General features: G+C 38.8%; 1 protein-coding gene across 7 annotated transcripts in view; it reads right to left on the bottom strand.

Annotated features, from left to right (window-relative positions):
* Positions 1-2,442: 2,442 nt before the first annotated feature.
* Positions 2,443-13,181, bottom strand: part of ARAP2 (ArfGAP with RhoGAP domain, ankyrin repeat and PH domain 2) — a 159,617-nt gene continuing 148,878 nt past the window's right edge. For 3 of the 7 annotated variants that reach the window (XM_059673647.1, XM_059673663.1, XM_059673656.1), the window contains 2 exons: positions 8,069-8,203; positions 2,443-4,363 (listed from right to left, as the gene is read on the bottom strand). In XM_059673647.1, coding sequence (XP_059529630.1) covers positions 3,971-4,363; positions 8,069-8,203 — 528 coding nt within the window. In that variant the 3' untranslated portion in view covers positions 2,443-3,970. Of the gene's footprint in view, positions 4,364-8,068; positions 8,204-9,206; positions 9,234-13,181 lie in introns of those variants that run through there. The other 4 variants (XM_059673672.1, XR_009449802.1, XR_009449801.1 and 1 more) reach the window with 4 other exon arrangements.

The following is a 13,181-nucleotide window of genomic DNA, read 5'->3' as shown; positions in this document are numbered from 1 at the left end:
AAATTTGAATTGCAATTTTCATGGGAGATATAAGGATCGTATTTAATAATATCTTCCTTTATAAGAAATGCTTCTGTATGATACATGGTTTCCTACCTTTCCTATGTTTTGTATTAGTATTGGGACACCAGCTTTCTTGAGATAATTGTCTGCATGGTATATCTTTTCTTCAACTTTATGCTTTCAACATCTTTATATTTAACACATTGTATGCGGGAAATGTATTTATACGTTTTACTTATACGTTTTACGTTGACTGGTAGTAGAGCGTGGGACACATATTAATACGTTTTTTATAGACTAGCGGTAGAATGCGGGTACCGTATAAATACGTAAACTAAAGTTATCGTAATTTTACTGAACGTTGCCATTTGCGCAAAAAATTAGCAAAAATGGCCCGCGCCACCTGTTAGCGCGCGATAAAAACTACCCGCGAACAATGTGTTAACTAGAGGCCCAATGCACAAAAACTCATGGAAGAGCAGGCCTTCCTTCCCCTGGCTGCCAGCACTGGCTTCCCTCTGGTACTTGGGACCCAGGCTGCTTCCTTGGCCTCCCACAGGCACCCAGGACCGGGCTGGCTTCCCTCTGCCGACCCTGGCTTTGTCAGGAAGGACATCCGGAAGACATCCAGTCTAATTAGCATATTACCCTTTCATTACTATAGATGAGTCCTTAGAAGCAGCAAACACATAAGGTTTTGTTGTTTGCTTTTAACTTAAGTGTTTAGTTATTTTGCATTTGATATATTCGAACTTATTCTGCCATTTTACTTTTTTCCATGGTGAGAGGCCACTATCATTATATTGTTGTTACTTTAAATTTAGTGTTTCTTTATTCTCCAATTTTACAAGTTCCTTCTTCACTTTTCCATTGTTTTCCTCTGGTATTACTATGTGCAGCTCTAAAATTTCCATTTCATTTTTTAGATTCTAATACTCTGGCAGAATTATCCAACTTTTCCTGTATTTTATTTTTCCTCTACTTTTCTTGATCATATTAATCATAGCTGTCATTGAGTCCTTGTTTGATAATTCCAATAGCATGTTCACTTGTAGATCTCTTTCATTTTATATTTTTCCCCTTCGTTTTTGTTGTTGTTGTGATTCACAGGTTCCTGTCTCTTTAAATGATTTTTTTAAATGTCAGATAGTGAAAAAACTTGCTGAAATTCTAGAAAATATTATCTTTTTCTAGAGAGGATGCACTTTTTTATCTTTTGGCAGAGAAGAGGCTGATGACATTGATCTAATCAGGGACTGAGCTGAATTGGGGAAGGTTACATTTATGTATGTATGTATGTTTTGTTTTCACTGAGAGATAAGTGACATATAACATTATATTAGCTTCAGGTATATAACATAATGATTCAATATTTGTATGTTGCAAAATGCCACAATAGTCGAGTTAACATCTGTCTCTATCCATTCACAAAAATTTCTCTTGCAATGACCTTTAAGATTTACTCTTAGCAATTTTCAAATATGCAATACAGTATTGTTAATGATAGTCATCATGCTTTATATTACATCCCCTTACTTTATTTATTTTACAACCAGAAGTTCTTACCTATTAACCCTCTTCACCATTTTGCCCACTCCCAACCCTTGCCTTTAGGAACTAGCAATGTATTCTATGAACTTGGTTTGTTTGTAGATACTCCATATAAGTGATATCATAAGGTATTTGTCTTTCTCTGATTTATTTCATTTAGCCTGTCCTCAATGTCCATCCATGTTGTTGCAAATGGCAAGATTTTATTATTTTTTATGTCTGAATAGCATTCCATTATATGTATATATATATATATATATCACCCATCAATGGACACTGAGGTAGCTTCCATATCCTGCTATTATAAAGAATGCTGCAATTAACACAGGGGTCCATATATCTTTTTGTGTAGTTATTCTTCAGAAGAATAACCAAAAGTGGAATTGCTGGATCATACGGCTGTTCCAATGTCTAGCAATTACTTTTAGGGCTACAGAAATGAAAGTTAAAGTAACATCACTCTGTTTGTGTCAGGTCTGCATATATTCATCATTTAAAAATAGAACAATATTTGTATTGATGTACATGAAAAAATGAATGAGCTAGTTTTACATATATATTAAACTCAACTTTTTTAAAAGGGAAAAAAGACAATCTATTTTATTTAATTCATGACAACTTTAAACTCTGAAAATAGAGACAGTCATACTCAGGTGGACTTGTAAAACAATTTTAATTTTTACTCAAAATATATGAGATATCATTAGCCCTTATCTTACACTTGGAAAAACAGAGAGCATTGTACAGGAAACAGAAGCTATTAGATTTGAAGCTCAAGTTTCAAAAATATTCAGAAAGGACGGGTACACTCCAGATACTGTTCCCATTGTCCAACGTTGTCCAACATTAATTTTCATATGCCTCCTTACTTTATAACATAAATATCACTTATTAGGATCACTGTTTAGTTTGGATTTTTTTTTCTAAAATACCAAAAGGCTCCCCAGCAGTGCCCATCTATTTTATAAACTGACCCGCAGTTTTCTCTTCTTTAAAAAAATTCCAATCTATTTGGATTAAAAGAATAAATATCACATATCCAGGGCAAACAATTTTATCCCCACCAAATATACGTGTTTTACAGTCAAGAAACTCAGGGCATTTGGCAGCATATTACTGTACTGTGATCAGACCGACCACAGTATGGTCCTTGGTATACAAATTCTGATCAAGATACTCAAAAAGTAGAGGGGAGTAAAAAGAAATGCTAGGGATAAAGCATCCATACATAACATAAGCTTTCATGGAAACTTGCCAGACCTGATAGAATTCTAAAGACACTGCTGAAAAGTGCTGCCCCTTCCATGAGCTATAATAAGTACTATAAGCCCTGGGGGAATCATGGACTCAGTAGCTGATCCGAAGTGGATGTCAAGAGAGATAGGGCTTTGTTCCCCTACCTCCCGCTGCAAAATGGCCACATGCTGCATACTTCCTGTTAATTGTGACAGTGCAGAGAACCATGTTACCACCTTACTTTAAAGTAACAAGGAGGGGCGTACACAGTAAAACAATAACAAAAAACACAATAACAAAATGCTGCAATGATGAATTGTGTTCGTACCAAAACCAGGGCAAGGAACTCTTGAAGACCAAGACCACGTTCCTGGACACGGCGACAGTGCAATTGGCGTCCACGCCGGGCCCTGTGCACACGCCTCCGGGGCAGTGTAAGTTTCCTCTCAGCAGCCACCGCAGGGACCTGCAGTGGAGTGAGTGTCGACTGTGGCCGGTCCACTCACACCCCAACGAAGAGTGGCCAGTGCCATCAGGCATGTTTGTTGGCTGAGTCGGACTCTTAGGAAAAACTCAGTCACTAGACATTTTCTTCACAAGCCATTTCTCAAAAGTGAACTGGAACACACTAACCTCCTCGGTTTTTAGGATGTTTGTTAACTTCTGGCCTCTTTGTAAAACCCCGGTGTTGTGTGATAGGAGGCCACTAAAATAAACCCTCCCCATTTTCAACTTACTTCCCTTTCTTTTCCCTAAGGTAGACCCTCTGTAAACCTAAAAACATGTGCTCACTTAATATACAGGGTTCCTCAAAGTGCAAAATGTGTTACACATAGTTTCATAGGCTTCGTTTAAACAGCATTTTATACAATACAGTACAGTTGGATCTTTGTGCTCATAAATTACACTGCTTAAAAGACACCTACTTCAAAAGGCTGGCCACTCAAAGTAACCCAAGGACTTTTTACACACGGTTAATACAGGTGAGCTGTACAAGCTTTGTTCAGACCAAAATAAAGTTAAATCTTACACTTATCACATATATACATATATATATATATTCCCAAATGCTCTTCAAATGAATACATACAGCTAGACAAATGTTACAAACCATTAGAGTTTGCTTTCTGATTTGTACACAAACATTGTATGCAACGTTCTTTTAAAAAAAATCTGCAAGTCATTTTATCTCTTTCTGCAAGATCTGCTCGCCCTGTAACTCTTTCGGAAGGGTTCTTGACCGCTGTAGAACCACGCTGAGTTCTCTGATGACCTGGGACGGCAACTTATTGTCAGCGTCCAGAGTGGCTTTGCCGTTCCTGTCCTCAGTCTTCCCCAGGGTCTTGGATGAGCCTTTGGGGCCTTTCTGCTGCCCATGAAAGGCCTCAGTCTCGGCCTCTGTGTCTTCCAGACAGTAGAGGCTGCGATGCTTCCGGGTTCGATGCCGCAGTTTGTCGTCCCTGTGCTCCAGGCAGTGGGCCACCATGGAGGCTCTGTCCTTCAGGGTGCTGTCCCCAGGCTCCTGGTCGCGCTTCTCATGGAGCCGCAGCTTCTCCAGCTCCCCCCTGGCGCTCTAGGGTAAAATGAAACACCGCGTGGGAAAGCTGGAGTTGGCAATTTACATTTGAAAAACGCATTCCACATAAAAGCTGAGGCTTCTTATATTCCAGCTTATTTCTAGGATTTAGGTTCTAATTTTGACACAAGTGGCTTCCCTAAATTTAAATACTGATCCAAGAGCTACAATGTGGACTAAAATGAAGACCATGGAAATTTATTTGATCGTGCATTTAATGCAGAACTACAAAGATGCCTTTCAGGGTAGTTATTTAAATCGAGTGTCTTTTCAAACTTGCCTCTTCCGATTACCTTTTGCTTGGATGTGCCACATGTCCGTGTATCTCTAGTTATACTCACAGAGAAAAGGAAGTCGCTGTGGCCCCTGAGTTTGGGGAAATGCTCTTTGTACCACAGCCTCTCTTCAAGATAACAGCGTATTAAAGACGCTGAGGAGTATTATGACAGAGAAATCTGTTTAACTTCTTTCTGTTGTTTTTTTTTTAATTTCCTCCCAAAATATTTAGTAAAATCTTTCCTCCCACCTAATATTAGAATTCCACAGAAATATTTTTAAAAACACCAGTAGATTAGAGTACACGTTCATTCAGTAAACTGTAAGGACCTACAGGCATGGAAATTCACTGTCACAATACCTGCGAAGGTATAGAGGTACACTTTCCTTTTAATGTTTCCCCTCAATTACGGTTTCAGGTGCACAACATAGTGATTAGACATTTATATGCCTTATGAAGTGACCACCCCGGTAAGGCTGGTGCCCACCTGGCACCTTTCAGTTATTATAATAGAGTTGAGTATATTTGCTATGCTGTGCGTTACATCCCTGTGACTGCTTTTATCAACTGGCAACTTAATACTCCTAATCCCTTCTTCTTCACCCATCTTCCCAGCCCCCTTCCTGTCTGGCAATCATCAATTTCTTCTCTGTATCTAGGAGTTTGTTTCTGTTTTGTTTGTTCATTTATTTTGTGAGGCTTCTTTTAGAGTCCACATGTAAGTGACATCATATGGTATTTGTCTCTCTCTATCTGACTTACTTCCCTTTGCATACCCTCCAAGCCCATCCATGTTGTACCAAGTAAGATCTCATTTTTTTATGGCTGAGTAATAGTGTTCAATACTAATGAGATAAGTGTTCCATTATATTTTGTACTGCATCTTCTTTATCCTTTTGTCTGTTGATGGACACACAGGTTGCTTCAATATCTTGGCTATTGTAAATAACGCTGCAATACAGGGATGTATATATCTTTCAAATTAGTGTTTTGGATTTCTTCAGATAAATGCCCAGAAGTGAATCATTGGCTCATAGGTGGCTCTATTTTTAATTTTTTTGAGAAACCTCTGTACTGTTTTCCATAGTGGCTGCACCAATTTACAATCCCACCAACAGTGCACAAGGGTTCCCTTTTCTCCACAACCTTGCCAACACTTGCTGACTTATTGATGACAGCCATTCTGGCAGGTGTGAGATGATATCTCATGATTTTAATTTGCATTTCCCTGATGATTAGTGATGTTTAGCATCTTTTCATATGTCTGTTAGCCTTCTGTATGTTTTCTTTGCAGAAATGTCTATACAGGTTCTATGACCATTTATTATTTTTTAAGTATTTATTTTTTTCAATGTTTTTGATTTTTTTTTTTTTTTTTAGAGAGATAGAAAGGGTGAGGGATAGAGAGATAGAAACACAGATGAGAAACACCACTGATTGGCTACCTCTGCACGCCCCCTACTGGGGACTGAGCCCCCACAACCTGGGCATGACCTCTTGGTTCGTGGGTAGATGCTCAGCCACTGAGCAACAGCAGCGGGCCCTATGCCCATTTTTTAATTGGATTGTTTTCTGGTGTTAAATTGTATGAGTTTGGACAATCATCCCTTATTGGATGTAACACTGGCAAATATCTTCTATTCAGTAGGTTGTTTCATTCATTATGTTTGTTTCCTTCGCTGTGAAAAACCTTTTTAGTTTCATGTAGTCCCATTTGTTTATTTTTTCCTTCATTTCCCTTGCCCAAGGAGATATTTCAAAAAAATATTACTAAGAGCAATGTCAGAGTTAACTTCCTATGTTTTTTTTTTCCTAGGAGGTTTATAGTTCATAGGAAAAATTTTTAATTTTCACTAATTTTGTTTTAATGCTTTTTAAACTTTCAACTTTCACCCCCAACGTTGGAATATTTTTAAGGACTCTTTGCCTATATGTTGAATCACCAAATCACTGCACTTAAATTTACAAAAAAATCTTGGGTTTAACTACTCATTAATTTTCTATTAATATTTCATGGAGTTGTTTTAAAAGCCTTTAACAATATCTTCAGTGTTTTAGTTCAGCTCCCTGGTCTTAAGTATACTAAAAACATTGTCTCAGAAATTTTGAATTTTGTATGAGATAACAATTATATATTCAATTATCATCCCAATTCTTAACTGGTACTGATTAATGTATTTTAATACCAATACTATAGCTTTTGCTTTGGGCTATAATTGATCCTAAGACAATGTCAGGACAAGCTGGGGTCACTATAGGGCATATTCACTCCCTACGTTGGCTTCACTTGTTCAACCTGTCTCTCCCACCCTTGGTTTCTGGGAAATGCAGCCCTTGGAATTTTAAGCTTCTAGATTAGCTAAGGAATCCATAGTTTTGTAGGGCAGTTTATTACCCAGAATGGCAGGAGAAACAAGCTCATGATTTCTTGGAAGATTATTCTTCTCTTTGATTACATTAGTGCAGAAGGACCAAGTAGGCAACAAAGGTAATAAACCAATGTTTCCAAAGCTTTTATCTTTTTAGGGAAGAGGAATATTCTAATGAGATAAGTGTTCAAGGAGAGACAGGCATGGACAACTATTTCTTAAAATCTGATCAGTAAGTTAAAATGGCTTTAGTCTTTCAAAAGATATTTCTGTTTGGAAAGCAAGAAATTCAAACAGCTTAATTCCAAACCCAGCCTCTAAGAAGAAGGGCATCTTACATGCGTTTCTTTCTGCTCTGAGAGACGCAATGGAGGCACTGAAATGTGCATTAGCCCCAGAGCAGGGCGTTTTGAGTGAAAACAGACTCCACTCTTTCCTGAAGAGCCTGCACTTCAAGCCCAGGTTGATGCCACTTCTGCTCTCCCTGCCCCTCAAGGTGAGAAGAGGAACAAATCGCGGCTTTCAGGAAAAAAAATGCCAAATCTTTTTTGATGCTCAGAGGTCATCTTGCAGCTCCTTAAGTTAACTGGGACACCCTATCGGTTCCCAAACTACTACTTGAATATGTCACTAGAAAGTCTAGTGACCAGGGCTTCAGCAGACATCTGCTGCTATGGGCTCATTCTCAGATTGTTAGAAGTCAACCTGTAAGACTAATTTGAGACTGTGATTTTACCAACAGAGCTTCTGTACATATATTTAAAATGGCTCGGCTACTTTAGGGATAAGCAAACAGGTGGTACTGTGCATATTTAACAGTCAATGGCATCATTACACTAATCATTTCAAAGAAGTTAAAAAACAACAACACAAAACTTCTAAAACATGCCATAGAATTTCTCATGTTTTCTTGATGGATGTGATTTTCCTTATGCTTTACAAAGATATTATTCCTGATTTTTTGAAGCCAATGAATTAATGAGTGCACTCAATCACAGTAAGACCGAAGAAAACAAATGCTAGAATTAACATAAACGAAATAAAATCCTGACCTACCTCGATATTTCTCCAGGCTTGGGTGGCATTTTTCTCCTGCTGGATGGGAATGAGAGGCAAGCCTCCGATTTTGGGGTTTTTGGTTATAGAGCGTTTTCGTTGCTTTCCAGCGGGTGGCCGTATGTCATTCTCATGCTGTGGAAACACAATTTCTTGCCATTGGTGTGTGACGTTATTCTGTGGTGTACACCCTGTTACAGAGCCACTTGGCTCGCTTTTCACACACACACATCCAGTGACCTGCTTCCTATGAGAATGCCATCGCTGCATCGCCGGAGGACGTAATACTCTTAAGTGAACTGAGCTTTGAGGTCTCAGTTCAATTTCTAAGTCTCAAATACATGCGTTCGGTACTACTTACGAAACCAAAAGGGGTGAAATATTCTTTTTTTAAAATAAATTTTTAAAATATATTTTATTGATTTTTTACAGAGAGGAAGGGAGAGGGATAGAGAGTTAGAAACATTGATGAGAGAGAAACATCAGTCAGCTGCCTCCTGCACACGTCCTACTGGGGATGTGCCCGCAACCAAGGTACATGCCCTTGGCCGGAATTGAACCTGGGACCCTTCCGTCCACAGACTGATGCTCTATCCACTGAACCAAACCGGTCAGGGCAAGGGGTGAAATATTTTAAAAACCGGCACATCTCTTCGTGGGAGAAAAAGAATATACTTGTCTACACTTCTCAGCCCTGTCATCAACGTAACTATGCGTTCACGTTTGTTCTCTCCACCAGAGGACTTCAGTGTAAACATAATAAATTGACCTTATGTAGCCCAAGTCTACCTTAGGCACGTCACCAGAAAAATTAGCCTTAATGTACGACCTTTTTAAAATGTTACTTTTTCATCTAATTGAGTTCCAGAGAAATGTTACCTGTACACAGACATTTATACTGAAAATCATTGTACAACAGAGCGTGTGGCACATTTGTTCTCAAATTATTGACTACATATTCTTGCCACCGAGCAGTTGTAGATATGACTGGGAAAAAGTTAATTTTGCAACTGGGAAAAATATCCACAGGTAAAAATAGAAGCTCTTGACTGATAAATCCTTGAGATACGCAGATAAAAGAAAAATCTTTAAAGATTTTTCCACTCCTCAGGGTAGATTCACTTGTCAGATGTTGGGAAAAGCAAATTGATTTTCAGACAACAATCTATGAAAGAAATACAGAACAGCAACTATAAAATGAGCAGCTTACAGATGTTACGGTGAAATGAAAAACATTTGGTAAGCTATATAGCTGAATGCCTGCTCTTATTTTCCACTACTCTTAAGACTCAACAGAGTCTTGTTCTTATGTTGCAATTAGTATTTTAACGTAGGGTATTATAGCACCGAATTCATTTCAACAAAGGCTGACTGCATACCCATTGTAGAATAGCTGATTTACATTGAGGGGCATACTGCTAGACTTTGGGCTTATCGATATACACGTATTATCGCCTTTCATCCTCAGTGATCCTACAGTGTAGGTCCTACTTATTACCAGACTTAGTGTATATGCATAATGTCTGTCCTTGAATTTTAACACATTGCGGACCAGTAGTTTTATTGCTAGCTTTACCCAGTGGCCAAATAAGTTTCTATTGAACGAGTACAAAAAACATTTTACATAAATGTTAAAGGCACGCTTTAAAATCAAATACCCATTGCATTCTGAAGTTATTTATTACATCTTCTTACAAACTAATACCTTTTTAAAGTATAATACCATGTAAGACACTGTGTAATATGAAGCGAGAATTCTCGTGATCCGTCCGCCATGTGTTAAGGAAGTATTTGCCTTGGTTCAACAAACCAAACACAGTAGATGTCTGCAATACTTTAATCAGAGGGAAAGTGACAAGCTTCATAACATTTCTATGTCACGGTCCCACACTTGATAAAATAATTTTGATGTTATATACGTGGGATGTTCCCAACGTGTAAAGCTGGGAGAAAACTGGCTGGGAAGGAAGTAGGCAATCCTAGGAATTATGCTTACGCTTTTACTCACTGGTGTATAGTGCATGCATTAAATGACATTCTGAGGAACCTAAGAGCAAATGCAGTTTTCAAACACCATTTCTTTTCCTGACATGACAAACAATGCTCTGGATACTGCCTCATTAGGTCTCACTGAATGACCCAAGAGGTATTTTTCCCAACAGCAGGAATCATTAGATCTAAGCAATGCGTTCTGATACTTCCAGTTATGTATAAGTGACTCCCAATGTTCTCCCGCATAGACGTATAGCTGAGATCATACTTCCATTATTATAACCAATGATCACATCCCAAAACCTTCATTTGTCTCCCACTTTCTAGTTTCTTTCCCCACAGCTTTACGGAGGTATAACTGACAAATAAAACTGTAAAATATTTTAAGGTATACATGATGATCTGATATAAGCATGTGTTGTGAAAGAATTCCCCCCAATGAGTTAATTAATACATCCATCACCTCACATATTTACCGTGTGTATGTGTGTGTGTGTGTGTGTGTTTAAGAAAATCTAAGTTCTATTCTCTAAGCAAATGTTAATTATACAATACTGTTTTATCAACTACTGTCACCATGTGTTACACATTAAATCATCAGGCCTTATTCATCTTATAACTGCAAGTTATGTATCCTTTGACCAACCTCTCTTCTACCCCCCCCCCCCTTCCCTTCACTCGAGCAACCACTTTTCCACTCTCTGAGTTTGAGTTGTGTGGTGTTTTTTAAGATTCCACATGTAAGTGATACCATGCAGTATTTGTCTTTCTCAGTCTGGCTTATTTCACTTGGCATGAAACCCTCCAGGTTAATCCATGTTGTTGCACAGGATGGTATTTCTCTTTTTTAAAAAAGTTGAATAATATTCCATTGTGCATGTTCACCACATTCTCTTGACCTACTCATCCATCTGCCAACAGACACTTCGGCTGTTTCCACACCTTGGCTAGGGTGAATGATGCTGCAGTGAACATGGGGTTTGCCTCTCACTTCTGACCTTGACCTCGTATCTTTCCAGCTCACTTCATTTAGTTTCATTCACTAAAAGCATGCTTAGGCTCCTAAGACCTTCAATCCATTCCACTTTGCTCATTTTCCCCACTTCCTTCACAGCCTGGCCTCAGTTTCATGGCCAAAGAGTATACTCACCTCCTTATCAACTCCTTCAAGTCCTGTGCTCTTTCTCTCCCCCTCACATGTGCGTGGCTAAGCCCTGAACCTAAACCCAATTCTGCTTACTCTAAGGGTACCTATGGACGGATGGAGGAAAATAAATTAGATCACTCTGGAGATGCATCTCATCTTAAATTAACTTTAAATTTCAAGTGAGCACGCAGCATTGCCTGACTACCGTGCAACTGGTTTTCTCCCTCTCTGAAGAAATCTCATCTTTTACTCTTCCCCGCACTTCTAATATCCCCCAGTGGAGTGACCATGCTGATTTAATTTTTAAGATTATTAATAATCATTCAAGATGTTCATTTTCCCCATCATGAAATGTACCAATCTCCTCTGTGTTCACAGCCATGTAAGCGAGGCTCCCTTCTCTTCAATCAGTACTGCTCTGCTTAAATAACTTTTCTCCAGTCATAATTGCTCAGTGGCCAGAATACATAGTCAGGAATTTGAGGACAAATGTGCCACACTGTGCTGCTGCTGATTTTTCCAGCAATGATGAACCAATGGGCACTTACATTGCTTCACATCTGCCCAGGGCCTCTGCTGGTTTAATCACCACCCTCTTCCTAAAAAAATTAACTTTTCTTGCAATTACTGGATTGTCTGCATCAGCATAGAGGCAAAGTATATACTCTCCCATTTTAAAGATAAATCAATAGCCCCAAACCTACCTCGACTCCTTGTTTCTATCTAGTCACAGCCTCATTTATCTACATGGCAAATTCCTTGATAGAATATTCTGTAGCAATCACCTACATTTTCCTCCTTCCTCAACCCTTCTCATTTCTTTTGCTGTTTTACACACACACACACACACACACACACACACACACACACACACACATATATTAGGCATTTAAATTTAGAATGTTCCAGGGCTTGTCTGCCATCTCTTTCTCTCTCCCATACAACCCCCTCTCTCATTCTCTCTCTCAGATCTCACCCAAACTCATGGTTTTCAATAAAATCTAAATACTGACTTCCCCAAAATTTACATTTCAGCCCCAACCTTTTGCCTGAGTTTTTCATCCTTATATCCAACCTGCTATCCAGCATACCCACGTGTATGTCTAAAAGGTAACTCAAATTCCATGTGGCCAGAACAGAACTCTCCCTTTCCCCCCACTCTGTCTCTGATAATGTCACTTACATCTGCCTGTTGCCCAAGGCCAAAAAACTAAGATTCTAATCTTCTCAAACTGGTATAGCCAATTAATGTGAAAAGCCTTACAGGCTCTGCCTTCCAGTATTCTTGAATCTGAACATCTGAGCAGATCCACCCTAGTCCGAGCTGCCATCCTCACCCACAGAGGCATTCCTCCTGCTTCCATCTCTGACCCTTGAGAGTACGGTTTCAACAAAGTAACCAATGCTATTTTTTCAATTAACGTAAATTGGAGGGACGCTTACTATTGTGTGTGTGTGTGTTTTTAACATCTGCTAAGTTCTTGTCTGTTTCTCTATGGAGGTGACCCACTAAATCCTTAAATCCCAAGGATCTTTGCGTTGAAACGTGGAATGGACAAAGAAAGGTAACCGGGCTGAGACCACACAGGATAGGCGAGGCAGGGGAAATAACTTCACTCTGAGAGCAGCATCCTGGCTGTTTATACTTTGATTTTCAAACTACAGGATGGATTGACTTCAATTATAAAAACAAAAAATCAATTTAGTTGCACCACAAAGACACAGCGTAACAGTTTTCGACTCTATAGTTCCAATTTCAGTAAAATACTTCAAATCCAGTCTTTCAAAGTAGGACTTGAATATCTGAATTATTAAAAAGTCCCGCCAAAAGAAGAAAAGTCTCTAAAAAAAAGTTAGCAACCAGTCTTTTTCTGCAAATGTATTCCCAGGTAGTAATAGCGTCAGGCTGAGAACAGTGTTTATTAACCACTGGAGAGGATAATAAATTAAAGGAACAGAGAAAATGACCAGATT

The sequence above is a fragment of the Myotis daubentonii genome, chromosome 1, assembly GCF_963259705.1.
Source record: "Myotis daubentonii chromosome 1, mMyoDau2.1, whole genome shotgun sequence".
In the NCBI taxonomy this organism is placed as follows: Eukaryota; Metazoa; Chordata; class Mammalia; order Chiroptera; family Vespertilionidae; genus Myotis; species Myotis daubentonii.
This window is presented reverse-complemented; position numbering and strand designations above follow the sequence as displayed.